This window comes from Gekko japonicus, unplaced genomic scaffold (assembly GCF_001447785.1).
Source record: "Gekko japonicus isolate JY-2015 unplaced genomic scaffold, Gekko_japonicus_V1.1 scaffold55, whole genome shotgun sequence".
NCBI lineage: Eukaryota > Metazoa > Chordata > Lepidosauria > Squamata > Gekkonidae > Gekko > Gekko japonicus.
Genome location: NW_015160837.1, coordinates 744760 through 769516, shown reverse-complemented (window position 1 = coordinate 769516; position 24757 = coordinate 744760). Strand labels below are relative to the sequence as shown.

Here is a 24757-nt window from a genome sequence, read left to right as displayed (position 1 = left end):
TGTTAGTCTTTAAGGTGCTCCTGGACTCTTGCTCTTTTCCTGCTGCTATAGTTGGACTAACACAGCTACCCATCTTGAGTAATCTGGCAGCAGGTCTCCAGTGTCTCAGGTCAAAATGTTTCACTGCCTACTACTGGAGATACTGGGAATTGAACCTGGTGTAGTAAATAAGGAAGCCGGGAGACCGACTGGCAGTGAAAGTGCAGAAAGTTTATAGTGCGATAATGGTGAATATTTACACAGAGAATATACAGACTGTTACACAGCATAACATACCTCAGTTGGAGAGATCCAAGTCTCCCAACCCAGTTTATCAAGCTTACAGTCTATATACAGATCCCATCCAATCACTAACAGGGCAGACTAATCACCTACTCTTAACTAGGACAAAGAGTAGCACCTGGTAGTTTAACACCTGGATGTAAGATCATTAACCACTCAGCATGACAGCCATGACTTATACACTAGATCATTCTGATCTACACTCAGTAACAGCTTTCTACCTTATCACAACCTAGACATACATGTCAATAGGGCCTTCTGCATGCAAACCAAATGCTCCACTCCCTTTGCAGGCTTATCTTGACTTTAGGCCAGAAGTCCTTCGTAAATTCCTCTTAGAAGATGTTCAGAGCTCAGTGACTTACACTGTGGCAAAATTTTGTTGCTTAGCTATTGTTAGCCAAATTGCTCTATTATTTAATAAAGATGGGGAATTATAATTATTAATATGCAATCAGCTTATCTATAGGATCTGACCTGTGTATACCAGAGTTAGAATTCCCAAGAACCCAGGAAAAGACACAGAAAACTGGGTGGCTAAAATAATGATTTCTTTTCTAAACATTCTCAAGCACACAAACAATATTCAAACACTCACACACACAATATAGAACTATAAGGAAGCAGAGGTGATTGATAGTTTATAGAGGGGTTATACAACCTGGTCCAGATGTGCAGAGGTCCATGGATTGTGGCCTAAACTCAGAGCGCTTAGGGGTGGACTGCCATTTTGGATTATGGCAGAAAACACACGGTCTGAAGCCATGTTTACTCTGGGATATACCCTATGGAAGACAATGCAGGCCAATGGCCAGTCCTGGGGGCTGGTCTCAGGTGAGAACAATAGGTTTCCTGGACCAATGATGAGTCCCAGGGGTATGTGGCATCAGGATGGGCAAGGCCTAGATGTGACCAATGAGCTTTCAGAGAGGCAGGGTCTGGATTTAATAGAAGCCAGGTGCTGGGTGGCTAGTTGAATGGATTATCTGACCATTAATGGTCCTGGCCAGGGTAAACAAAAGGTGGGAGACGTCCCTGATTAGTGTCAGGAAGGATTGTTAATAATTTGAATGCTTGATTGGTTTATCCCGGTATCTTGAGGGACAGAGTAGAAAAGACAAATAGTCAGACAAAGAATTAAATAGACTTTAGAAATGTAGATACTTTACTTGCTAGAACTCATTGTTATTCCATAAACATAATCCCTGCTGGGTGGAGGGGGAAGACTGGAGGCTTGCTCTGAGGTTGCCTGTCACCTGAAAATGGAGACCCCTTTTTCAGAGCTGTGGCTAGCTCTGTGTTTCAGAACCAAGAGTGCCTTCCTTGGCCTGGGTTTTGTGGGTCTCTGGATCAGGTTAGAAGTGGGGTGCCCCTGCTATTGGGGCTACCCCAGAGTAAAAGGCAGCACCTCTGGCAACACTATTAGGAAATGTAAACTTATTTTAGCTGAAAAAATTGTATGATTCTCTTATTAACACGACTTTACTAATGTTATTAACTCTCTCCTGTTAATGTTTTTATATTATTCCCATGTTATTACTGTTTTAATCCCTTTTATATCAGAATTGTACTGTTTTACTGGCTCCTGCCGCAATAAATTAGATTGATTGATTGATTGACAGATGCTCCACCAGACAGCCACGGCCCCTCACGAGTCCCAGGAGAGAGGAGGAGCAAGGGTGAGCTGGGAGAGAAGACTTTGGGAAGATTAGTTGCAAATTTGGCAGAATGGCCATGAAAATAGTTCAGTGTGTTAACTGATGTGAGATTCCTGTACTTAATTTCAGTGAGGGGGAAAGTAGGGAGGAGTTACTTTGCAAGTGGGTCTGACTTCAAACAGTTTGAGAACCACTGGGATACAAGGAGATGTAACTAAGGTGCAGTGAATTTATAAGTTTCTGTTAGATCCCCTAAGAACAGGGGACTTAATTAGAAAATAGTATGAGGAGAGTGGCATCGCAGTGTTCCCTCTAAGCTGAGTTAGTTTGAGCTAGCTCACAGGTTTTTAGCCTCTGGCTTACACATTTCTGTCTTAGCTCAGGAAGGATGGCTCCAGAGCAAACTAATTTATGCAGTATGTTAGATTGCCGCTAACAAAGATCCGGAGAGTGATTTCAACCAAAGTGATCAACTTTATTGAAGTAACGAACAAGCGCATATAACAAGTCATAACCAGAACAACTTAACATTGAGAGCTAGGCTTCTTTTAAACATTCCTGGGCTAATATAGCCACGCCCAATTACAATTAACAACCAATGAGGTTGTGCGAATAAAGACCAATGAGAGTCTTTCCCTCACAGGGAACTGGTGCCGTTCTGATTGGTCGCTGTTGCAGAGCGACCAATAGCACATGAGCTTGGAGGAGCCTTCTTCTAGCTCAAGCTTAACATAGGGGGTTAATGCGGCGATTCAAGTAAGCTCTTTTAATACATTACACAGTAGCCAAATCGCTCACTCACAACTTTAATGCCAGTAGGTCGCAAAGTAGAATTTTTGCGCACAGGACTCCACAGCTTAGAGGGAACAGTTCTTTGTCCCTTGTTCAGCATAGATCTTTAGGCAGTGCAGTGTGGTAGCTGGAGACTCCTTCATCAGAGTGAAATCCTGCTGGCTAGGCATTAGTATGCATGTGCACTGATGGCTGGTGCTCTGGGCTTGTTTTCCCGTTTTTCATATCTCCAGACACTAGTGCGGGATGGCCTTGTAATGTTGAGTCACTCCATAATGGGCATGCCCAGTTAATATTGGTGCTGGGCTGTTGAACAGAGCTGTTTCCTGGTGCAGTGCTTTTCTCTGTCTGTCTGTTGCTTGCCCGTGCAACTGAACAAGCGGCATGTTCCATGCAGTACATCCACATCCTTTTGTCTGACAACTCAGGTATTCCACTCATGATAAAATAGTAACTCCTTACCACACGAGGATGTGTTCCATAGGCAAATTCGTCGGGCAGAACTGATTGAATAAAGTTACCTAGAGAGGTCAAACCGTGTCAAGATGCGGCCAGTCAGTTGGGTCTTGTGCACAAGATGGAGTTGCTGTGTATTTGAACAGCTGCTGAGAACAAGGAGGCAGGACCAGGACTGGATTGAGGAAAGGGCAGGTCAATTCATTTGTACCCTGCCTTTCTCCCCAGTGGGGACCGAGAGCAGCTTACAGAATTCTGCTCTCTTCCATTTTACTCTCACAACAACTCTGTGAGATGGGTTAGGCCAAGAAAGTGTGACTGGCCCTAGGTCACCCAGCAAGTTTCCATGGTGCGAGTGGGAATTCAAGCCCCTGTTCTCCCAGATACTGGTCCAACACTCTTAACCACTGTAGCACAGTAGCTCTTAAATGAATGCTTCCTATCACATACAGAGGAGCTGCGGTGGCTCAAGTGGTTAAGACGCTGAACTGCAGGCTGTGGAAGGTCGGTAGTTCAGCAGTTCGAGACCCGAGTGTGCCGCATGACGGAGTGAGCTCCCATCTCTAGTTCCAGCTCCTGCCAACCTAGCAGTTCGAAAGCAAGAAATTGCAAGGAGATAAATAGGTACCACTTCGGTGGGAAGGTAACAGCGTTCCGTGTGCCTTGGTGTTTAGTCATGCCGACCACATGACCATGGAAACGTCTTCGGACAGCGCTGGCTCTTCGGCTGTGAAACGGAGATGAGCACCGCAACCCTAGTGTTGGATTTGACTGGCTTTCAAGCAAGGGAACCTTTACCTTTATCACATACAGGCTGTCCCGAGAAAACACACAAAGTGGAACAGTAAAAATGATCAGAAAGAGTATTTCCAGTGTGAAATTTCAGCTTGCTTCCTTTCAGCTTGATGGTGGAATTTTAAACATGGTGCTGGTGGGCGTTGTTTTTTTGGGGGTTTTTTCATCTCCCTTCCATCACTCGGCATCTTTTCAGAGTTATTCCAAAAAGTATAATTTAATCATACTGCTGTCGCTTTAAATAATTTATGGCGGCAGCAAGTTGTAGGGAATTTGTCTATTTCTGCATTTCCTTAGCATGTGTTATCATATTTCTCTGAGGCAAGTCTTGATAAATATTTATAATCAAACCTAAAAGTTTCACTGTGAAATATCAATCTGATCCAACTTCAGAACCAAGCATCTTACGTGAATGTTAGTTTTTGACCTTGGTGCTTCTGGATCTCATCACTTTTGCTTGATATAATCATGTAGAATTTCGAACGATTCAGCTGTGACATAGTATATCCGTAGTAAACAAGTCTGTACCCAGCTATGATCAGGACTGGAAACCGTTGAGAACAGGTGGGGGTTTTGCAGTGCAGTCCCTAAGCAGAGTTACACACTTCTAAGCTCATTGAGTTCAGTGGACTTAGGGTCTGGTCACACGGACCTCTTACTGCGCTAGTTTTCCCGCAATTCTTATATCCGAGACATATCCGCGACATATCCGCGACATTTTATATCGCTAGGAGGTGGTCAGACGGTCCCTCTGTCTTCCGCTTCCCTCGCGCAAAGTACTGTTCACACAGGCGGGTTGTTTTTTTTTTTGGTTTTTTTAAATCTGGGCATGCGCTCGTCTTCCCATGCGCTCGGGCGTACATACAAACTAATAAAAAGACCTTCGCTGTCCTTTCTCCTACCCGCTGGCGGCAAACACCCCCCCCAACCCAAGCACAGTTCACTCCCCTTCGGGCAAGAGGCACTGCCCGGGCTTCCTCCCCTGCCCGGCGGCGGCTTCCCTTCCCAGCCCGCCTCCTTTTCTCTCCCGCGGTGCCTTGCACTGATAAGCGAGGGAGAAGCAGCAGGCAAGGGAGTGGGTCTGTGTATGTGCAGCCACCGCCATGCGGAGAAGGGACCGGCCCGGGTGGGGAGGCGGTGTGGGTAGAACGAGTTGGGAGAGCGAGCGAGAGCGGCTCTGGCTGGCTAGCTGGCCAGCCAGCCGGCGCACACACCCGGGAGTGGCTTTGAACTCGCTCGCTCCCTCCCAACAAAGTTCCCGGCTCTGCCTGTGCTCAGCAGGGTTTTTTTCTTGTTTGACAGCTGGGCGCAGACGGCGGCCTCGGTGGGATCTAAAAGACCAAAATAAAAGCTAGCGCCTGTTTGCACAAGCGCATAGCTAAAACCGGAAACACACACACACACAAAAACCAACGGGGGGGAGGGTAGCGCGGTCACGGCGGATTGCTGTCCAGATAACCAAAACCGCGGATACAAAGCGCGAGATGTCAGAAAACACCTGTTCCAACAGGTGTCAAAAAAACGCGGATAAAAGATCAGAAACCGCGGGAGTCTGCCGGCTTCGGACCGGGAAGCGGGTTTGCCTATGTAGACAGGAAACTTTACTGCGGGAGAAATCAGCTGCGAGTCCGGGAAAGAATGTAGACAGGAAACTTTACTGCGGGAGAAATCAGCTGCGAGTCCCGCACTAAACATCCGTGTGACCACGACCTTAGAAGGGTACTTCTAAGGGTACGGAGCTGCGGTGGCTCAAGTGGTTAAGACGCTGAACTGCAGGCTGTGGAAGGTCGGTAGTTCAGCAGTTCGAGACCCGGGTGCCGCATGACGGAGTGAGCTTCCGTCTCTAGTTCCAGCTCCTGCCAACCTAGCAATTCGAAAGCAAGAAATTGCAAGTGGATAGATAGGTACCACTTCAGTGGGAAGGTAACAGCATTCTGTGCATCTCAGCATTTAGTCATGCCGGCCACATGACCACGGAAACATCTTCGGACAGCGCTGGCTCTTCGGCTTGGAAACGGAGATGAGCACCGCAACCCTAGAGTCGGATTCAACTGGCTTTCGAGCAAGGGAAACCTTTACCTTTACTAAACTCATTGAGTTCAGTGGACTTAGAAGGCTATAGCTATGCTTAGGGTTACCCTAATAGGAGCAGTATCTACTCAAAATCTTCCTTGGGTCTATTCAGGGGCCTTACTCCCAGGAAAGTATTATTAACATGTTACTGTTTGCGTTGGAAGTTACACTATTTCTTTGTCCTATAAAGATGTCTTCCAAAGTCAAGGTATGCAGCAGTAACCTAGGGCGCAAACCTAAGCAGCTCTACTCAGAAGTAAGTCCCATTTTAGTCAGTGGGATTTACTCCCAGGAAAGTGTTCTTAGGGTTGTACTGATAGAGTTGAAATGTTTACGGGGCTTCTGAAAAACTCCTAGTAATACACATGTAGCAGGTATTTCTATTTTTTGTAAGCTGAGCACATGTAAGGTAAAGGTTTCCCTTGCTCGAAATCTAGTCGAATCCAACTCTAGGGGGCAGTGCTCATCTTTGTTTCCAAGCCGAAGAGCCAGCACAGTCCGAAGACATTTCCGTGGTCATGTGGCTGGCATGACTAAACGCTGAGACACACGGAACGCTGTTACCTTCCGACCGAAGCAGTACCTATTTATCTACTTCCAATTTCTTGCTTTCAAACTGCTGGGTTGGCAGGAGCTGGGGCCAGAGACGAGCTCACTCCATCACACGGCACTCAGGTCTCGAAATGAGTATGTGTACCTGAGTACAAAGTATAAAATGAAGATAATTCCTCAGTCCTGTCTAAGTCAGTGGCCTCGCCATCTTCTTGTATGGGCTGAGACCGATTAATTTTTTTCCAGATGTGCAATTAATTTATTTTAAGACTGTTAACAAGGCCAAGGAATAGAGGTAAGAGGACCATATAAACCAGTAGATTTAGAGTAGATGAGGTTCCCCAGATTAATAGCATCTCTACAGAACTGCTACACAGTTCGGATATTCAATAACTGTCTTGTAACTCTGGCCTTGTCGTGACAAGTCAGCAGTTATTCAGGGACGGTAAGCATCTCTCGTCTTTATGGCTATAGATTTCCTTCACACTGGGTGCACCAACCATTGATTCTATCAGTCGATATTGTTTAATAGGCAATCATTTCTTTTTCTGTTTTGGAGGTTTATGTGTACCAGAATAAGAACAGGGACATGTACTAGATTTTAGTAATTATCACTAACTTTGAAACAGTGCTGTTGCTTTCATTGTCTCCACCTACTTTCTTTTTCACCCTCGCTTTCGTATCTGTTTTACAATCTCTCATCTTCAGGGCTGGGTTAATAATTGGTATCGTTTATTTATTTATGTGTATAGTGCCCTCAGGGAGCATGGTTCTTTACTGAGTAACAACATGAGGCCGGCTCCTACCCCGAGAATAGTAATAATAATTATCGTACGGCAGTTCTGCAGGGCTTTCGATTAGAGTCCCGCCTCCCAATACTGTGGCCCTGGCCTCAATATCAGTACCAATTTAATAACTAACAGCCTGGCAAGAACCCAGACTATGGTGGTAGTTAACTATCTGGATGCCGAAAGAATGCCGCCATCACTTATTAGAGGGAGGAGGAGGAGGAGATTGGATTTATACCCCGCCCTTCACTACCCAAAGGTGTCTCAGGGCGGCTTACAAACTCCTTTCCCTTCCCCTCCCCACATTAGACACCCTGTGAGGTAGGTGGGGCTGAGAGAGCTCGAACAGAAACTGCTCTTTTTTCAAGAACAGCTGTTATCAGAACTATGGCTTGCCCAAGGTCATCCAGCCAGGTGCAAGTGGAGGAGTGGGGAATTTGCATTTGCACCAGCTGCAGCTTCCGGAGTTGTACCAAGGGCAGCCCCATGTAGAGAGCATTGCAGTAGTCCAATCTTGAGGTGACCATTGCATGGATCATTGACGCCAGATCATTGCGTTTGAGGAAGGGAACCAACTGCCGGATCAGCCGGAGATGGTAAAAGGCTGTCTTGGCAGTGGCTGCTACCTGGGCCTCCATTGTTAAGGAAGCATTTATTTATTTATTTATTTTATTAGATTTATATACCACCCTCCCAGATGGGCTCAGGGCGATATACAGCAGTTCAATATACAATTAAAACAATATTAAAATGACAATTTACACATAAAATCATGAAATACCGTATAATTATAAAAATTGTCAGATGACTAGTCAGAACAGGCCTGATGGACAATTGGACTGAAAAACGTAGGGCCAGAAAAGCTGGGGGGGAGGGGACGTCCACTGCCTCAACCAAATGCCTGGGAGAAGAGCTCCGTCTTGCAGGCCCCGCGGAACTGCAGTAAGTCCCTCAGGGTCCTGATCTCACACGGGAGCTCATTCCACCAGGCAAAGGCCAGGCCTGAAAAAGTTAGGTTGGCACTAGTTGGCTCACTGGGCTACAGGAGGAGAGATTTAGGTCAGGAAAATGGTAAAGGACAGGATGGGGAGTCGAGGGATTAGTTGAAGCCACTGATTCTGAAGGCAGGCAGAAACAACAAAGGAAGTGACAGCACTTCTGAGAAAGCCACCACAACCATGGACTGCAGGTCGTAGCAGGAACAAGAGGCAGAGAGCTTAGGGAAAGTGGAGTGCCTGCAGTGCTGGGGGAGGAGGAAGCTCTGCTGCAGGTTAAGGATCCAGAAGTATCAGCGGAATTTAAATCTAGCTAACTTTCTTTTGGTTGTGCCCACTGCCCCCAGAGTAGGGGAAGGTTGTTGGTCTGTCGAAAGCGATTGTATTCCGTTGGAAGCAGTGGCACTTCAGTTGCAACTAAATTGTCCCGTTTGTTTCAACTCTGGACTGGGACGAGTGGCTTAGAAAGCATCTTTAACTCCCCTACCCCTTTTTCTTAGAAAATGACCCTTTTTGTAAGAGTATGTCAATGCTCATTTTACTTTTCCCGGTACTAATAAAAAGTGTATTTTTATGTTCCATCTTGAATGTATGTGTGTTTATTGCCACAGTGCCTTCAGAACATCAGTGGTCCCAGCCAGCACATTATTGTTTTCTTTGCATAGTTCTAGGATTAAACCTTATCTGTGTTTTCATTTTAAACAGAGCGACAAAAAAGCTGAGGTCCTTAATCCAATGGTCAATAGTGTACTATTAGAGGTAAGCGTGTAGCTACTTTATATGAGAAATCACTTTGCAGTCATTTTCAGACGAGGCTACGCCTGCATTTATGTGTCTACAAAGTGCCATAAAACCGAATGGTTATATCAGTGTAATTCTGTGCTATTTTCATAAACAGCATTGCTTCGCACGCCTGTCAGCCATCTGCAAAGGCTTAGTCATAGTGCTCTTGTTCCACTTTCTGAGGCTTTATAGGATTGTTTCTAAAACAGAAATGAAATGCATCTTCTCAGCTGTTTGTAATATACGAAAAAGAGTGGGGCAAATCAACAATTTACATTAAATTCAGCAAGTTTGCTTTGCTTGCTTTCTTCTTAAAAAATAATTTCTTTATTGAATTTTAAAGACAAAACAAATATAGATAAACAAACAAACAAATACCCAACCAAAAATTACATTTTTCAACACCATTGCAACAATCAAACTTAACTTTAAGATATATATATACTTTTGCTTTGCTTTCTTGTTCGAAAAATACATTGCACTAGTGCTGGTATTGAATAATGTTTCCCTCTTCGTAAAGAATCAGATATTTTCTCTGGACAGTTACTTCCAACTTACCCTTCCTTTGAAAAGCTAAGTGCACTTTCTGTCCTGTCTGAGTTAAATATTCATACGAGCTCTTGTGGAAACCCCCCGATTTTATTTATTCTGTTTACTTACAGAATTTATATTCCACCTTTCTGCCTAATCAGGGCCACCGAGGCAGCTAACAAACTAAGAACATTATAATACAATCCTATAACCAGAAGGAAAGTACATATATAAAACACAGATTTCAGTGCAGATTGCACAGGAAATGATGCTGGTGGTGTAGAAGCTGGCCCTAAGCTGTCTTCTTCACACACACCCTCTTCATTCTTTTCTCGTCTCGAAATACTGTAGTTCTTCAGTGTACAGGATTCAGACAACACACGAATTAGCGCTCCCATTGTGACAGCATCCAAACCAAGCTATTCCTTGCATGCCTTGGAAGTTGCATTTTCTAAGCTGTCAACCACTATCTGAAGTTGCTGAGGGAATGTCCTGTATCCAGCTACTTTGTCACTTGCGGAAGCATCTGTACTGTGAGGTGTGTTTCTGCAAGTTTCCCTGGAAATCCCTAATCTCAAACAGTGCAGTCCTTCCGCCCTTCTTGACTCTGAAATATTTTGAACACTGGGGCTGCGATCTCACACACTAAATAATCCACTTTCAACCCACTTTCAGTGCACTTTCCATCTGGGTTTTACTGTGTGAACTGGCAAAATCCAGTTGGAAAGTCATTGAAAGTGCATTGAAAGTTGATTATTTTGTGTGTGAAATCGCAGCCTTGGTTGGGTTGTTCCAGGTTTATTTCCCCCCTCTTTTTAAGGCTGACTGCACCTGTACTGCTCTAATGGGAGTGCTGATTTTCATCTTGCTTTAATTTTTTTTAACACCCTAGTAAACATTGACAAGACTACCTTCCATAATATTGCCTCACCATATTTTCAAGCCTGTACGTTCTGTGTCTCTAGTAGCAAAGCAGCAGACATACCCAGCCTAAGAACAAAAAACAAATCCTGGCGAAACAGATGATACCTATGCAACTCGGATACTGGTTTCTGCACGGTGGCTACTTAAGAATTTCTGCTGCTAGACCCAAATGGGCTAGTGTTATTTCAGCACAGTCTTGAAACACTAACAGATAATTCCAGATTTAATCCTCAGCAATTCCCTTAAAGGATTTGCATGTAACTACAGGATAATTTTTATGCATGAATACACTTTACTTGTCTCTTCAAGGTCAGTTCATGGTTAGGATGGAAAATGGCAGGAATTTAGGCTTCTCTCATGTCTTGCGGCACCTTAAAGATTAACATATGTATCAGGGCATAATCTTTTGTGGACACCCCTATTTGCATGAAGCTGTAACCTGGGTTGGCAGATAAATGTATATACGAGTACAAAAACTGGTCCTCTTCCTGTCTCTAGTAATGGCATCAATTACAGAAGTATTTGACTATTTTTTGTGAATACATATCCTTATATGATGGCATTTGGACTATATCACAATATTGGATTTATGCCTCAAATTTAAGAAACCTTTTTCTTAAATTTACCAATGATGATAGCTGCAGAAAACATCAGTGGTGCTCTCAGCAAAGATGTAGCGTGTGTGTGTGTATATATACATATATGTATACACACACACATATATATGTATGTGTGTGTGGTGTGTATGGGTATTTATGTGGACAGGACACACACATGCATGGATACTTAGATATATGTATATGTGTGTGGAAACTCTGTCCCAGCCAGGGTCATCAGACAAGCATGAAACGAGGTTTGTTGATTGTTGTGTTTATCTCAAAGATCGTAATTGGTGCCACTGCCCTAATATGAAAGCAGTTTCTACTTATTTCAAGATGAGCAGCGTTAGACCATTAAGATATGTGGATGACAATAATAATAATATGTTGCTGACAGGTATTTTCTTTTCCCTTTAGGGCTGCAACAGCACTGCTTACATACAAGATGCTTTCCAGTTATTGCTTCCAGTTCTCCAAATGTCCCATATCCAGACTAACTGTTTGAAATTACAACAGTGACCATCTCCCAGTTAAAAGAACCATCAGCCTGATTTCTTTGTCGTGTTTGTAGCCCAAAAATAAAGCTGATAGGCCATGAAGGAACCATTTAGGAACACAAAATGCAATTTTGCACATCAGATAACACTTTTGTATTTAGCTAGAACTGTTTAAATGCATTATTACCGCATTCCCCCCCCCCCCGTTCCTTGCATTAATTTAAGGTAAAATCATGTTTATTTCAGTTGTGTATTTACTTTAATCATTGCTGTAGTAAATAACTTACATTCTAATTTGAAAATCTACACTGGCCTGTTTGCCTGCAACACCAGAGAGGTATCTCCTGCGGCAGAATCAGCATCACATACTGGTCCACAGTTGGGTACCGTTTACTCGAAGCATTTGCTTCCCACTATCAGAATCTGAGAACTGAGGAGGCTGTAGAGTAAGACAACGTAAAAAACCCAAGCTAGGCAATTTTATCTATCTTGAGAGCCAGTTTGGTGTAGTGGTTAGGAGCGCGGACTCTAATCTGGGAGAACCGGGTTTGATTCCCCACTCCTTCACATGCAGCTGCTGGTGTGACCTTGGGTCATTTACAAGTTCTTTCAGAGCTGTTCTCTCAAGGGCAGTTCTCGGGAATGGAAAGGAGATCGTAAACTGCTCTGAGACTCCTTCAGGTAGTGAAGGGCGGAGTATAAATCCAGTCTCTTCTCATCTCTTTTTTTCTTCTCTTCTGCGCACAAAAATGTATGCATGCAAGTAAGGAAAGGGAAAATGCGGCATAGAACTAACTTTTTTTCCTGAGAAGTTTAACAGCACTTTTCTTTCTTTTTAGACCTTAACATTTTCACTTCATTCCAAACACATGACGCTCCCTTAGAGATCACTAAATAGAATCACTAAGTAAATCACTGGTCTAGCAAGGTCAGTATTGTATTCTCTTAGGTACAGTCTTTCCCATCACCTGCTACCTGATCCTTTTTGCTGAAGATGCCAGGGATTATATCAGGGATCTTCTGCAAGCAAACAGATGCTCTGCCATCCCTAAGCTATGGCCCCTACAGAAAATGTGAGCACAGATATCACCAAACAATTTCTTTGTCTTTACAATATAACGGATAATTGCAGTGTTTCCATTGTAGATAATAGCCTACAAGGAAAAGCCGTAAATTATTTATATTGTCCAGCCAGAGGTCATTTCGGGGGGGATCGCAGTTTCCCCGGGTGAGGTACGGGGGGCGTGGCACATGAGGAAGCCCCGCCCCCTGCTTCCGGCCGCCCCGCTTCCGGCCCTCATTCAGCCAGGAGGAGGCAGGAGAAGAGGGAGGGTAAGTTGCTTCCTCCCTGCCTCTCCCCACCCCTGCCTGCCTGGAGCCAGGGAGGGCCTTCACGGGGCTTCCTTGCACTCCCGCCGGCCTTGCAGATCCACCGCCAGGCCCCTCATGGGGCTCGGCAGTGGAGCTGCAAGGCCGGCGGCGTCGGCGGGACCGTTGGGGGCGGGGTGTGTGGCCTTATGACACACTTCCGGTGATGTCAGGGGGTGTGGCCTTATGACACTTCCGGTGATGTCAGGGGGTGTGGCATATGCTAATGAGTTATGCTAATGAGTTCCCCTAGCTCTTTTTCTACAAAACGACCCCTGCCAGAGACTAGCATAAATCAGTGATGTTATTGGGCCATGCCCCCCCCCCCCGACTGATCTCTGAGGCTCAGTGCGAGTACACCACAGTGGCATTTGCACTTCCTGGTTTGGTTCACTTATCTCCACTTAATGGCAGTCGACAATATGTAAGTGGCTACCACGTGACACAGTCTGCTCCCCCCCACACATACTTCCGTTGCTATTCTTCACTTCAAAGTTTTTAGATGGGAAACGCTGGTGTAAACACAGCAATGGTGTTTGCTTGTCTACAGCATAATGCTGCTCTCATAAACCTTTTAAGATTAGTGTTTTGCTAGACCGTTTATTTATAACAGAAGGTTGTAGTTCTAGTTTCAGGAAGAGATCATCAAGAAAAGGAAATGGCTCTCAAGGCATCATATAATATTGAGCCTTCCATTAATCTCATTTAACAAGAAGAACTATCGTTTTGTTAAAATATAAAATAGAACTGTTCTGCATGAAGTTATCACAAGTAGGCTTTTGCTACAAAATTAATCGTATTTCCAATATGATGGGAAAGAATCCCTTCTGGTTTTATGAGCTCGTTCAGTACAGAACATACAGAGTTAATCCTCTGAAGGAACTACCAGAAGGAGCAAAGAAAATGGATTGCCTTAATAGGGGTGATCTTTTAACTAAAGGTTTTTGCAGGAATACGTTGTAAGCCTTGGGGGATATTTTAAAGAGATGGTAAGAGAATTGTTTAAAATAGTGGATTGCTTGCTTGACATAGTGTTTTCTACAGATTTTGCCAATATGTTTTAAATTATGCACGTAGTAGGCTACTGCTTTGTCCTTTAGGGGAATGAGTAAGTAAGCTGCTGCTAAACAAAATGCAGAGCAAATTGTCTCACCATTTGATACCTAAAGCATAATTTCTGTTACTCTCTGAACTGTACAGTCTACTTTTAAGTGGGGGTAGCCGTATTGGTCTGAAGCAGCAGAATAAAGTTTGAGCCCAATGGCACCTTTAAGACCAAAAAAGTTTTATTTAAGGTGTAAGCGTCCGTGTGCAAGCACACTTCCTCAGACAAATTGAAACAAAATTCCTTCAAGCCTTTCATACAGGAAGGGTGGGGGGTGACCGACCGACCTTACCTGTACGTAATATTTGAGGAAATCTGTTTCTATAGCTTTGAAAAAGGGTGCATCTACACATGCAGAGTGTTCTCGCATGTACCCAGGGTTGAGTTTGGTTGGTCCTGAGGCTGCCACTGGACTCGGGCTTCATTCTCACATCTTTTGGTTAGCTCTCATATTTGCGGGCTAATTTGCTGCCGTTCATTGATCTTGCCGCCTTCATCCAATCTCAGCTTCACTTATGCATCTTAACTCTAACTGGTCCTTCCTAATGCTTCCAAACCCACCCACCCCCAGTGTTCCCTCTAAGCTGAGTTAGTGTGAGCTGGCTCACAATTTCTTAGCCTCCGGCTAACACATTTTTGTCTGAGCTCAGGAAGGATGGGGCTCCAGAACAAACTAATTTACGCAGTAGCCAAATCACTTGCTCACAACTTTAATGCCAGTAGCTCACAAAGTAGGATTTTTGCTCACAAAACTCCACAGCTTAGAGGAAGCTTTGCCCACCCCCCCCCATCTTCCTGTATGAAAGGCTTGAAATTTATTTGTTTCAAATTGTCTGAGGAAGTGTGCTTGCACACGGAAGCTTACACCTTAAATAAAACTTTGTTGGTCTTAAAGGTGCCATTGGACTCAAACTTTGTTATACAGTCTAGGTAATGGATACTATTAAAATCAACCACTCATCATTGGATCATAGTGCTTCTCTTGCACTATAGCGGCCACTCATAACTGGACTATTGTGCAGACCGGCCAGTGTGCAATGAAAGCACAATGTCCAATGATATCTGGATGCAGCACTGATTTGACAAGTCACATGAAACTGTGCATTTGGAGAGATGAAGCACCAAACCCACAGCCCACTGTAGATCCCTGAACCCTGGTTTATCTTATGTCTGTACTGGGTCAAAGGCATCATTTGGTTGATAGGCATTAAGGTAATTAGGAAAATTCCCATTTGTGTGGATAATTGTTTTGGGGGGAGACTAATTCTGCTTTTTCTTACTATCCCGAACTTAGTCTTGATTTTAGCCTTTGTTTGTGGCTTATTCCTTGAGGAGTGGTCTACGAAAGCCATATTGGAAGACAATCCGCTCATTTTCAGTTCGCGTGCAGATTTTACCCCAACAATTTCATTTAGAATATCTTGCTTTATAAAAGCAACTCTGAACTTGTTTTACAGGAAAACCAGGTTTTTGCTTATTAACTAATGTTTTGTTTTGTATCTTACTTTTTTACAAGGTCCAGAACTGTTCCTATGCATCTCCTTTTCACTTTCATAGAGAAACTGCAGAAGAGGGTTCCAGTAGATTCTGGCCTTGGTTCGCTTTGTCCTTTTAAAACATTAATTGACTTGCTCTACACAGAAAGAAGAAATATTAGACACCACTTTAAAATGTACAGCAGTGCTCCCTCTAAGCTGCGGAGTCTTGTGAGCAAAAGTTCTCCTTTGTGAGCTACTGGCATTAAAGTTGTGAGCAAGCGATTTGGCTACCGCATGAATTAGATTGCTCTGCAGCCCTCCTTCCTGAGCCAAGATAAAAATGTGTGAGCCGGAGGCTAAAAAACTGAGCTGGCTCACACTAACTCAGCTTAGGGGGAACATTGATGTACAGGGATCCTGGGGCTGGCCTTAATGATAATGATAATGGCCTGAGGTAGGACATTTAGGGGACCCAAGAGGAGAGCACAGCTGTGTGCCTCTGGGGCTGGCAGGGGAAGGTACCTGTGTCCAACTGGAGTTCAAGCCAAAAGAAGTTGGAAGGCGGGGCTACCCTAGTGGGCAGCTGGTGAACCAGATGCAGGTGGAAAAAAGGGACAGGTTGCTGAATCGGATGAGTTATAAAGCTCACATTGTCCATGTTGTAGGGCATCTAAAAGGGCAGTGAAGTAACCACAATGAAGAAATGTTTGAGATGTTCCCTGATGGGCAGAGAGAATAATATGGCCGGTGAGGACTACCCCAAAGTGTGGTGAGCTGCTTGGCCTGCCTTCTGCACATTCTATACCACAGGTGCTGGTGCTGGATGAGCACTATGAAATGTCCCCTTGTAGTCTGAGGCCAGAAGAAAGACGGGTGGGAAATGAAGACATTCTTCAGGAGACCCAGATACTCTCTCCTGAGAAGTTTGTGCTGCTGTCATAAGGGGAAAGGGCTGCCCAAGTTTCTGCCGCTTGGAAACAACGGGTTGTGGAAAGGATTGAGAGTCTGGTCAGGTGGGATGGAGGGAATTAAGCATAAGTCCTAACAATTGTGGAGGTGGCAGTCAAAGATCAGAGGATGTCCCTGGGCCACTTGTTAGATGTGAACGAGTGAGCAAGAGAAACCCATTCGGGAACCAGGGGGTCAGGCTCACTTTGAAAGTGTTGCATGGAGAGTCATGGAGCAGGTGGAGGAAATGGAAAGAGGGAGGTCTGCGCCAAATGTAACAAGTTGGGATGGGCAAGAATAAGGGCCAAACCATACAATGTGATTTTTAATCAGGTCCGAGGAATTATTGGAAACCATACTGCTTATGATTTTTTTAAAAAATGCTGTTTTCAAGTGAGTTTTCCAGAGCCGAAACAACCTGGGAGTGGGGTTGCACCAGTTAGCAAAGTGGGGCAGATAACTCCCTCCAGGGTGATTTTGGCCCTGGAAAACTGGTGTAGGGGAAAGCAGGAGGTCCTCTCTCCCCCCACCCACCCCATGCCATCATCCTGAGCCATTCCCCACAGTTGCTGTAGCTACGAGTCAGGTGCAACTCATTAAAAATCATGTCATGTAGTTTGGTCCTAAACCACAGGATATGCTAGACCCAGGAGCTCCAGCACCCAATACGAGGAAGAAAGGTGCTGTAATACCTTGCCTGGGGATTCTAAACTCCTGCTGCTAAGTCCCTAACTAACCCCATCCATTTCAGAAAGTTATTAGGATAAGTTATATGCATTATCACTCATTTTGTAAAGAAGATTTAACTTATTTGCTTTTCTTTTATTATCTACTTTATTCATCTATAAAAGCTCTCCTTTGTGCCTTACGCCCCTCACAATACAGTATGAGCAGTTTAGAAGAATTTTATAAAAGGAAATTCACATTACTTTTAAGTCACAGATCAACCGCCCAAATGGAGAAGCCGTTTTTACTATATTGTAAAACCAAACATTTCCTTTTCTACTTGTAATAAATGATTGGAAGCCTTGCTGTCTGTGATTTTTTATTTTTTTAATTAATGTTCTTTTCCAAGTGAGTTTCAACACCATATTTTAATACCATCTGGATCTCACACACATTATAAACCAGGCCTGCACAACTCACGACTCACCAAGGGAGCAATCCTAAGCCGGTCTACTCAGAAACCAACTGGTCTGTTCAGTGGGGCTTACTCCCAATTAAGTATTCTTAGGGTTGCACTTAAAATTCTGGGGTGAGATCCAACATTTCCTCTGGTGAAAATGGGAAGGTGGGGTCTGCTTTCTCCAACAAAAAGTTCTGCTAAGGATTGTGGAGGCTTCATGGATATAGCCAGTGGGACAAGGGTCGTTGTAAAGAGGGAAGCTGTCCAAGATTTGACTAAAAAGCTGGTTGGATCCAACCCCTGAGATGTGCATAGAAGCTCTTACCAGTGCCTTAATAAATTTTCTCAACTGTGGCCAGTAACAAAACATACAAGTAGCCCACTGTTTTTTGTTCGCCATCAAAAGCTGTGGTGGGCAGAAGGCTGGGGGTGAAGTGGCTCACAGCCGTTTGGGCTCCTGCTTTCTGCTCCCTGCCACTTTTTTCTGGGAGTGGAGGGCAGGGGTTTAAACTTTAAATGGCTCACAGGCTTATGCAGACTGGTTTGGTTTGCGAACTGACCTCCAGGTTTGTGTGGGTTTCTGGTTCCATTCACGGTTCAGCCATGAACAGAGTGGCAAAAATGTGGTTTGTGCCCATCCCTAATGGTACTTCATCACCTACAAGTAAAATTTGAGTCCAGTGCCACCTTTAAGACGAACAAAGTTTTATTCTGGGTATAGGCTTTCAGGGGAACATACGAATGACATCCAAAAGCTTTCCCACTGTTTTCATAAGAAAATTAAAATGCAGAAACAATTTAAACTTTCCCGTCGGTTTGTTTAATGAATACGTTAATGCATTTTTAAAAACTGAATGTGCACCATGTTCCTTATGAAATTTTAAATGGATGGAGATGGGATATACAGGAACGAGAAAAGCAATTTCCAAAGCTGGAAGGAAAAGCCATATAAACGGAAGGGACTGACGTTATGAAGTATTAATAGGATGCTAAATTGCTACATATCAAATTTGCAATGGGCAGTTTACAATCTGTTCATCCTGATGGATTTAGCACGGGGGAGTCTGAAGCCCTGGCTCCGCAATTTCTGTCTGCTGCTGGAAATTTATGGTGGAAATGTATCCACAAATAATGTGTCAGCACAGGATGAATTTGGGACCCAGCTCTGCCCAAACAGCTCCATTATGTACTCGGGAGCAGTAATGAATCGAAAGCCAGGGAAAGTTGCCGTTGAGATAATGAGTTTGAATACTAATGGCTTCGGCGGGCATAAAAATGGGATTGCAATTTATCAGGTATTACCAAATCCATTTGGTGTCTCTAAGGAGCTTTTTAAAAAAATAAAAATAAAAGATTTTGTAGTTTTACAGTCAAGTTGGTGTAGTGCTACATTTTACCCTACTATTCTAAGAGCTGTGTGCAAGAATTCTAATGGGGAAATCTGAATGACTGTACAAAGCAGCCTTAAACTGAGTTGGACCATTGGTCTATCTAGAACAGTATTATCTACTGTGTGGTGAGGTGACACCTTCAGGTGTGAATGGTCTTTCCTCACAGAGATCTTATAACCTGAGATTCCAGGAACTGAACCTGGAACCTTCTGTGTGATCTCTTCCAGTGAGCTACAGCCCTTCTCCAGATGAGATGAAATTGTCTCACCTTGAGTCCAGTCCAGAGGTCCTTACACAGTGCAGCAAACTACAGGGGCTGGTAATGTATGCGGATGAGAGTACTGATAATGTCTTCTCTCAGATTATTAGATTAATTCACAAAATAAGGGTTACTCCCCATAGCACAATCCATGCTTAAAAGTTATGCACATGGAGCCTATTTTGTGTTTACACTGGGCTCCAAATTGGGTTACGGTAAGAACCAATTTCTTTTCTACTACTATACAGTTTTATGGGTCGTCACTATAATCCACTTATCAAGTGAATTTGAGCTTGCCATCTCAGGAATCTAGAAGAAGAAGAAGAGATTGGATTTATACCCCACCCTTCACTTGGAGTCTCAGAGCGGCTTACAAACTCCTTTCCCTTCCCCTCCCCACAACAGACACCCTGTGAGGTGGGTGGGGCTGAGAGAACTCTGACACAAACTGCTCTTTTTCAAGGACAGCTGTGCCAGAGCTTGTGACTGACCCAAGGTCACATCAGCAGGTGCAAGTGGAGGAGTGGGGAATCAAACCCGGTTCTCCCAGATTAGAGTCTGCACACTTAACCACTACACCAAACTGGCTCAATATGATGGTTTCCCATAATCTTTTTGGCCTATGGCCAGATTCTGAATGTTAGCATTATATTCCCAGAGAAGGTGGGATTCGCTATTGGCTGGCCATAGAGTTCTGATTCCAAACAATCTGAAAGGACAAGGACTATCTTAGACATTTGTGTCTATGGTTCTTTCAAAATACTGACATCTACAACTTCCTTTAGGGGCCTTCCAATTTATGGGATAAGAAACCTCCACAGCTCCTGGAAAAGTTTTTTTAATTTACATGCTGAGTAATGTTTGCAACAATCGATACTCATGCCAAGGTCTCTTGCCAGACATCACGTAACAAGAATGTGATAACTATATTGTTTAGATGAGACCTCATTCACAATTGCGAGACACGGTTTTATGGTGCAGTCATCTAGTGATGAATATGCATATATGAATCAGCCCTGTGAAACTTCCAAGTAAAAGGGCATAGACTGTTCATGGAGGTAAGATAATAGCTAAGTTAATATTAATGTCAACGATACTATCAGTGTGACCCAATTAAACATACCTGATTTGCATACCCAGATATGTACACTTTTCCCATTACAACTGTCACATTTAAATTAAGCAGTGCCATTTAAATTAATCAAAACACAGCATGTCCTTTGAACACATAAAAAACTTCCAGCAAGGATAAATTCCTCATAAGATTTAAGAATATTCAAATGCTGAATTAATTAAATTGAGATGCATATATAATTTATCTCTGTTGAAGGATATAACATTCATTCAGCTGTTGTCAAAAGCTGATAGCACTGTGATAATATAAATGAGAACCAGCTTGGTGTAGTGGTTAAAGTGTCAGGCTATGATCTGGAAGATCGAGGTTCAAATCCCCACTCTGCCATTGAAGCTGGCTGGATGGCCAGTCACACACAGCCTAACCTACCTCACAGGGTTATTGTGACGAAAAAAATGGAGGAGAGGAGACCCCGTTGGGAAGAAAGGTGGGTTATAGATAAATAACATAAATGCACCATCAGTGTATCGTTTCAGCAGTTCTGCTGGCTGAGGAGGAAGGAAGCAACCCCTTAGAAAAGTCCCCTCCTCAGATGATGAACTGATAACCCTCTCACACTGAGCATTTCCCTCTGATGGTGGGGGATCTTTGTAGCTCTTTGAGAACTCTCAGCCCCACCTACCTCACAGGCAATAGGGACAAGCGAGTGACAAAAATGACGATGCAGAAGAGCCCTTTTGTGGTTTCACTCTTTTCTGTCTGACCAGACACAAAAATCCTCTGAATGAGATTGTCCAGAGTTTTGGGGTTGGGTATCATCAATATACAGATGACATCCAGCCCTACATCTCATTATCCAAGCCTACAGATGTGTTGGTTCTGAACCGGTGCTTTGAGGCTGTGCTCAGGTGGCTAAGGCAGAACAAACTAAAGTTGAATCCAGACAAGACAGCAGCAATAGTGGTCAGTAAGGCTGATATTCTAAAAGGATTGGGTCCACTTGCCTAAATAGAATGAAGATGGCTTTTTCAGAGCAGGTTAAGAGCTTGGGGTGCTCACAGACATTGCCTTGAAAAGCAACTTGGCCTATGTTGTGTCCACTGACCGCCACCGGAGGTCAGCGCACATACCCGAGCTTCAGTCTGGGAAGACAATGGGGACTAGGATCCTAGTCCCTCCACTGGGGAACCAATGGGAGCCTTGGCGGGAGATTCAAACCCACCAATGGTGACCAAGGGGTGGTCCCCAGGTGTGTATATAGTTCGTTTGTCTGCATGTCTTGTTGTGTGCCTAATAAAGCGTGCTATGCACCACGTCGTTGTCTGTCGTCGATCCATGCGGCTTCCCACTACACAATAGCCTAGTGAACCTCCTGTTCTGGCTCGGGGGGGGGGAGACAACCAACTGGGGAGGCTGAGGGGCAGGCAGAGGCAAGAGCAAGATGGCGCTGGCTATAGCAGAGGCTGACCCCCCCCCCAATTCTGCCACCTGAGACCATCAGTTCACCATTACAGGGGCAGTCCTACAAAGAAGCATGATTCCCTGTTCCTTTTGGTTTTGTAAATATCCTGCTATGGTCTTTCGTAGTCTTTTTCTTCTTCTTTTTTTTGCAATTCTAGATGTACCGAACATTCTTTTTAATCATAAAAATGGCAGTTTATTCTCACTGTAAACTGAAGATTTAGAACAGACTCCACATTCCCCCCTCTGCCTCCAGGGTGACTACGCATGTATAGAAAATTAAATTGAGAACATTCTTCATCGAGACAGTTAAAAATCAATAAGCGGGAATGAGTGAACGAAAGAGTCATGACCCTGTGCTCAAGAAAACATGCCTGTTCTGTAATCCCAAACTGCTTCCTCTTAAAATTATCAACAGTTTTTCTGCATCCAAAAGAAATGGTTTACTATGCTGTTCACTTATGCTTAATTGGGTCTCAGTGGCACTCCTCAATTTATCACAATAGACAGGGCTATTTTGGGGCAAGAACGCACAGGAATGGAGTTCCGGCTGGTTCCTGAGTTGGCCACACCCAGCAGGAACTAATTAGCATAATAGGCCACACCCAACAGCAGAAACTCATTAGGATTGGTGTGTGGCCTAACATGCAAAGAGGTTCCTGCTACAAAAAAAGCCCTGGGTTTTGAGAATAAACAAAGTAAACAGAATAAGAAGCAAAAAGTGGGTGTGGCTGGGTGACCACACTTCTGGTAACATGGGGGTGTGGCCTAATATGCTAATGAGCTGTGCTGTCAAGGTGTGGTCTAATGTGCTAATGAGTTTCTGCTGTTGGGCGTGGCCTATTATGCTAATGAGTTTCTGCTGGGCTTTTTCTACAAAAGGAGCCCTGACAATAGACAATGCTATGCAGATGATCCTGGAAAAAAGAACTGATAGGTGTTTTCTACAGTAGTCTTTGCTTCAAACAATACAGATGAGAATAATGAAGATCCAAAATTAGTTATAATGAATGGGATGAGACGGTGACAACCTTTCTCTGGACTATCACCCAGTGGTCCACCTAGCCCAGTGTTCCGGACTTAGGGATGCCAGCTCGGGCTTGGGAAATACTTGAAGATTTTTGGGGTGCAGCCTGGGATGAGTGGGTTTGCAAAGGGGAGAGACCTCATAAGGGTATGATGCCACAGAGTCCACCCTCCAAAGTAGCCATCTTCTCCAGGGGAACTGTTCTCTGTCATCTGGAGGTCAGTTGGAATACCGAGAGATCTCCAGGCCCCACCTAGAGGCTGACAACTTTATCTGGACTGACTTTCATGCTCCGTTATCCTGGAGTAGTAACCCCCTTTCGCTCAATGTGCAGTCTGCTTCCTCATTGAAAGAAAGAAGAAGAGCTCCATATTAATCAGAGCTCCTGGTTCATGACAGGATATGTGGCCTTTTACAAAGGAGCATGCTGGTCTTGCGGAGGTTGGTGCAGTTCAGAATTCACTGGAAGCATACAGTGATTTGAGAATGTGAGCAATGTTATGACCAAAACCACCAGACTCTAATCTGGTGGCGGACTCTAATCTGGAGAACTGGGTTTGACTCCCCACTCCTCCACATGCAGCCAGCTAGGTGACCTTGGGTCAGTCACAGTTCTCTCAAAGCTCTCTCAAGAGCAGTTCTCTCAGAGCTCTCTTAGCTCCACCTACTCACAGTGTCTGTTGTGGGGAGAAGAAGGGAAGGAGATTGTAAGCTGCTCTGAGACTCCGAGTGAAGGGTGGGGTATGAATCCAACTCTTCTTCTTCTAAATTAATAACCTCTGAACCTCTGATGTCACTGATATTATAAATAATATTGCTCAGTAACACCAAATGTCACAACTAGGGATGGGCACAAACCAGCTCACAAACATGAGTTTGTGACCACTTTTGGCCAGCTCGTGGTTCATGAACCAAAGTTTGCAAACTGAAGAGCCGCCATGAACTTCCATGAATTTTAGGATAGTTTGTGGCGGTTCATGCAGAATAGAGTGGCTCTGAGCCATTTAAACCCCTGCTTTCTGCTCCTCACGAAAAGCAACAGGGAGAAGAAAGCAGGAGTCACAAACTGCTGCAAACCTGTTCAGTTTGTGAACCAGCCTCCTGGTTCGTATTGGTTTGTAGTTCTGTTCATGGTTCAGCCATGAACCACAAACCCAAACGAACTGCAAAAATGCAGTTTGTGCCCATCCCTAGTCATATCCAACATAACAGCAGCAACCAAGATACCAAATGATAAGACAATATTGCTAGGTCCCCAGCCCTGGGTACTGACCTAGCCAGTGATCCAATAGATGGAGGTTTTTAAACAGAGGCTAGATGGCCATCTGTCAGCAATGCTGATTCTGTGAACTTAGGCAGATCATGAGAGGGAAGGCAGGAAGGGCTGCATCAGTGCTTAGTTCTTGTGGCCCTTTCTTACATGCCCAGGGAAATGCTGATTGCCACTTTGGGGCCAGGAAGCAATTTTTCTCCAGGCCAGTTTGGCTGGAGATTGGAGGTTTTTTGTCACCTTCTGGGAGAGGAACAGCGGTCACTGGGGGTGTGGGGGGTATTTGTGAAATCCCTGCATTGTGCAGGGGGTTGGATTAGATGACTCTAGAGGTCCCTTCCAACTCTTTGATTCTAGGTGGTGTATAGGAAAATTGATTCCTATAGACCCTGCCTTCCCCTTGGAATGTACCCCCTGTTGTTCTGACTTCCTATGTAAGCCAGGTGGCTGACCATTTGCTCAAATTTCCCCCAAAAACCAAATGCCTCTGCTGAAGCATGGCAGAGACGCACGTAGCCTCCTGG

The 24757-nt window shown here is 44.3% G+C and overlaps 1 protein-coding gene across 1 annotated transcript in view; it reads left to right on the top strand.

The window, feature by feature from the left end:
- The window catches only part of FAM114A1 (family with sequence similarity 114 member A1), a 53889-nt gene extending 41936 nt beyond the window's left edge, over nucleotides 1-11953 (top strand). The window contains exons 13-14 of the mRNA XM_015418305.1: nucleotides 9097-9150; nucleotides 11646-11953. Of these exons, the coding sequence (XP_015273791.1) occupies nucleotides 9097-9150; nucleotides 11646-11747 (156 nt within the window). The 3' untranslated portion in view covers nucleotides 11748-11953. The remainder of the gene's footprint in view (nucleotides 1-9096; nucleotides 9151-11645) is intronic.
- The last annotated feature ends 12804 nt before the right edge of the window (nucleotides 11954-24757 follow it).